At 53.5% G+C, this 3,314-nt stretch overlaps 1 protein-coding gene across 1 annotated transcript; it reads right to left on the bottom strand.

Moving 5' to 3' along the window:
• Nucleotides 1-971: 971 nt before the first annotated feature.
• On the bottom strand, nt 972-2,336 carry LOC147990445 (uncharacterized). The gene is made up of 2 exons (XM_087538224.1): nt 1,467-2,336; nt 972-1,391 (listed from the first exon to the last, which is right to left on the bottom strand). Exons 1-2 carry the CDS (start codon nt 2,334-2,336, stop codon nt 972-974), a joined length of 1,290 nt encoding a protein of 429 aa, XP_087394350.1.
• Nucleotides 2,337-3,314: the final 978 nt, after the last annotated feature.

The raw sequence follows: 3,314 nt of genomic DNA, 5'->3' as shown, positions 1-3,314 counted from the left end.
GCCTTGAGCTTCTTACGGGTGGCTTGCTGCTGGACAGCCTTCCCCTCGGCTTCGGTCAGGGCATTTCTCAAGGCCTCGACCTTGGTCGCCGCCCCTACACATATTATGACATTCCGGTCAACACTAACCGCTTACTCTTTCTGAATACACAGCAAGTCGTTACTCACCTTGCTTCTCGTGAAGCTGAATCTTCACCTCACCGAGCTCGTTCTCGGTCCGCTCCAACCTCTGCTTCAGTTCAGAGACTTCGGCAGCATGTGAGGTCGCGGCCAACAGCGACGCCTGCTTATTCATATATATCATATTAGTTTCCTACAAAGGGTTGATCCTCTGTCTGGCCTTTGTTTTCGAACACCGGACAGTGTCTCAGGGGCTACCATTAGCACGGGGTGTTCTCTTTCTACGTGACTTACCTCAAAACCCATCAACAGATTGTTGCAGGCCTTGTTTAGTCCGCTCTTGATGGACTGAACCTTCTCGATCACCGTACCCACAAGGATACGGTGCTCGTCCACAATGGAGGCGCCTTGTAGGGCCTTCATCAGGTTATCCGGCGCCCTTGGTTGGACAGGGGCCATCGATGGAATTGGCATGTCCCCTCCTTCGAAGGAAGGTGCGCGCCGGATCCCGGGGCCGTATCGGTCCCCGAAATCACATTCGGCTGAGGGCCGAACTCCATGGGGATCCGCTCTCCCATGTGTCCGGCAACGGAGGTATCGCCTTGCGGCGCCTCCTGGACAGCATCCTGGGGTCCTCCCCGGCTCGGAGCGGTCCTCCGGGACAACACTTCGGTGTCGTCCTTGGCCCCGGGGGAAAAAGCGGTCGGCGGTGACATGCTGGCCATTTCCATGGGATCCAACGAACCTCTAGATGAGGATCGCTGGATGCTATCATGGGCCGGACTGCAATAGCACGATTAACCACGTCAAAATAATAAAAAGGAGAGGTTGGGTATCCGTGAGTCATAGTACTTACGATGCGGCCTGAGGTTTAGTACGGGGGCGTCGCTCCGGACTGCTGTCAATGTCCCACGCGGTGTTGACCGCAAGGGAACCCTTCACCTTCTTGGGCGTGCCCGCCTCCAGATTCGTGGAAGCCCCCCTTTTCTTCTTTCCCTCCTCAGGGGGAGGATTCTTCTTCTTCTCCTCCTCCTCCTCTTCCTCGTCGTCATCCTCAGGGACGGGGGAAGGGGCTTCTTCATCTTTGGACGTCACGTCCGAAGTACCCTTGCGACAGGGGCCACTCTTGGCTTTCCCCTTGGCCTTCTTCTTGGCCTTCTTCTCCGGCGCCTTATATGGTGCCGGCACCAGCATCTCCGCCAGATGCGGGATGACCGGTTCTTCAGGCAGCGGAGTCGGACACTGGATCTGCTTCGCCCTCTCCATCCAATCCTGAAAAAGCAATAATAAAAGCCCAGACATCATCCTCGAAACAAACAAGTGGGGGATATGTAAAAAATAACATACCTCGCTGGCGAGGTGTCTAAAATCATGCCCACGGTCTGAATCTGTGGCCGGTGGTTTCTCGTTGCCCTTAAAGAGAAACTTCCAGGCACCTTCGTGAGTGGTTTCGAAGAGCCTCTCCAGGGTTTGGTGCTTCTTCGGATTAAACTCCCACAGAGGGCAACTTCTGCTCTGGCATGGGAGGATCCGGCGAACTAGCATCACCTGTATTACATCGACAAGCTTGATGTCCTTGGCTATCATACTTTGAACGCGCGTCTGCAGCGCCATCAGCTCATTGGGTGAACACCAGTGTGGACTCGTCTCGACCCAGGAGGTGAGCCGCATGGGAGCAACAGAGCGGAATTCGGCAGCTGCGGCCCAGGAGGTGCCGCGGGGTTCTGTGATGTAGAACCATTGTTTCTGCCACTCCTTTACTGTCTCCACGAAAGTGCCTTTCGGCCAAGAGACGTTGGACAACTTACTCATCATGGCTCCTCCACACTCCACGTGCTGGCCATCCACCACCTTCGGCTTCACGTTTAAGACTTTGAGCCATAGCCTGAAGTGGGGTTGTATGTGGAGGAAGGCCTCACACACGACAATAAATGCCGAGATGTTGAGGAAGGAGTTCGGGGACAGATCGTGGAAATCTATCCCGTAATAATACATCAGCCCGCGGACGAAGGGATGGAGTGGAAACCCTAGTCCATGGAAGAAATGAGGGATGAATACCACCCTTTCGTTAGGCTTCGGCATGGGGACGACTTGTCCCTCGGCCGCCAAACGGTGGGCGATTTCCTTCGCCAAGTATCCGGCCTCCCGAAGCTCAGTAATGCCCTCCTCCTTGACAGAGGAGACCATCCACTTGCCCTGACCTCCAAATCCAAACATGGTTGAGTGCTAGCTCGAGTGGAAAGGAGATGAGAACTTGGGCGCTGGAGCTCGAGATTGGAAGGACGGAGATGGAGATAAGGCGTGGGAGAGGAAGAGGGAATCCTTGTCCCCTTATAAAGGCAGTGAATGTTGAACGCCTCCCCACTCGCCTTAGAATTCGCCTATTCCCAAGGGCTGTGTAAATGACACGGTTGGATTACCCATACCTGCATTGATGAGAATCCCACGATAAGGGGCACGATCTCTGCTTTGGCAAAACGTGCCAATGGCAACCGCGTCTCGAAATGTGAAATGGTGAACACAAAAATGATTTGGAATTATGACTGGTCAGACGTAATGTCGTGCCGCAAAAAGTTGGCAGCGGATGGGACTCATGTAAAATTATATTCTCTCTGTGGTTGTGTATGGTGTGTGTGGCAGGTCCGGATAATATCATCGCATCCGAAGACTATCTTGGAGTTTGGCTAGAAGGGAACCCGCCTTGGAATGCCGAAGATAATCTGCGCGTTGGACTCCTCGTCATTGAAGCCAGGTTCAGGGGCTACAGAGGGAGTCCTGGACTAAGGGGTCCTCGGGCGTCTGTCCTGTTATCCATGGGCCGGATTGATGGGCTGTGAAGATATGAAGACCGAAGATTGTACCCGTGTCCCGATTGGACTCTCCTTGGCGTGGAAGGCAAGCTTGGCGACCAACTATGAAGATTCCATCTTATGTAACCGACTCTATGTAACCCTAGATCCCCCCCCCCGGTGTCTATATAAACCAGAGGGTGTAGTTCGGGAAGGGGACACTCATTACCATAGTCATATAGGCTAGGCTTCTAGGGTTTAGCCATTACGATCTCGTGGTAGATCAACTGTTGTAATACTCATATTCATCAAGATCAATCAAGCAGGACGTAGGGTATTACCTCCATAGAGAGCCCGAACCTTGGTAAACATTGTGTCCTCTGTCTCCTGCAACCATCGATCCTAG

This window comes from Triticum urartu, chromosome 1A (assembly GCF_056163025.1).
Source record: "Triticum urartu cultivar PI428250 chromosome 1A, HENAU_Tu73, whole genome shotgun sequence".
Lineage (NCBI taxonomy): Eukaryota > Viridiplantae > Streptophyta > Magnoliopsida > Poales > Poaceae > Triticum > Triticum urartu.
The sequence above is the reverse complement of the archived record's forward strand: the minus strand, read 5'-3'. Positions and strand labels throughout refer to the sequence as shown.

Bases quoted from the DNA above. Each gene is read 5' to 3' on its own strand.
- LOC147990445 (XM_087538224.1), bottom strand. From the start codon at position 2,336: ATGTTTGGATTTGGAGGTCAGGGCAAGTGGATGGTCTCCTCTGTCAAG. The intron at 1,392-1,466 runs GTATGTTATTTT...TTGCTTTTTCAG, and splicing joins TTAGACACCTCGCCAGCGAG to GATTGGATGGAGAGGGCGAA.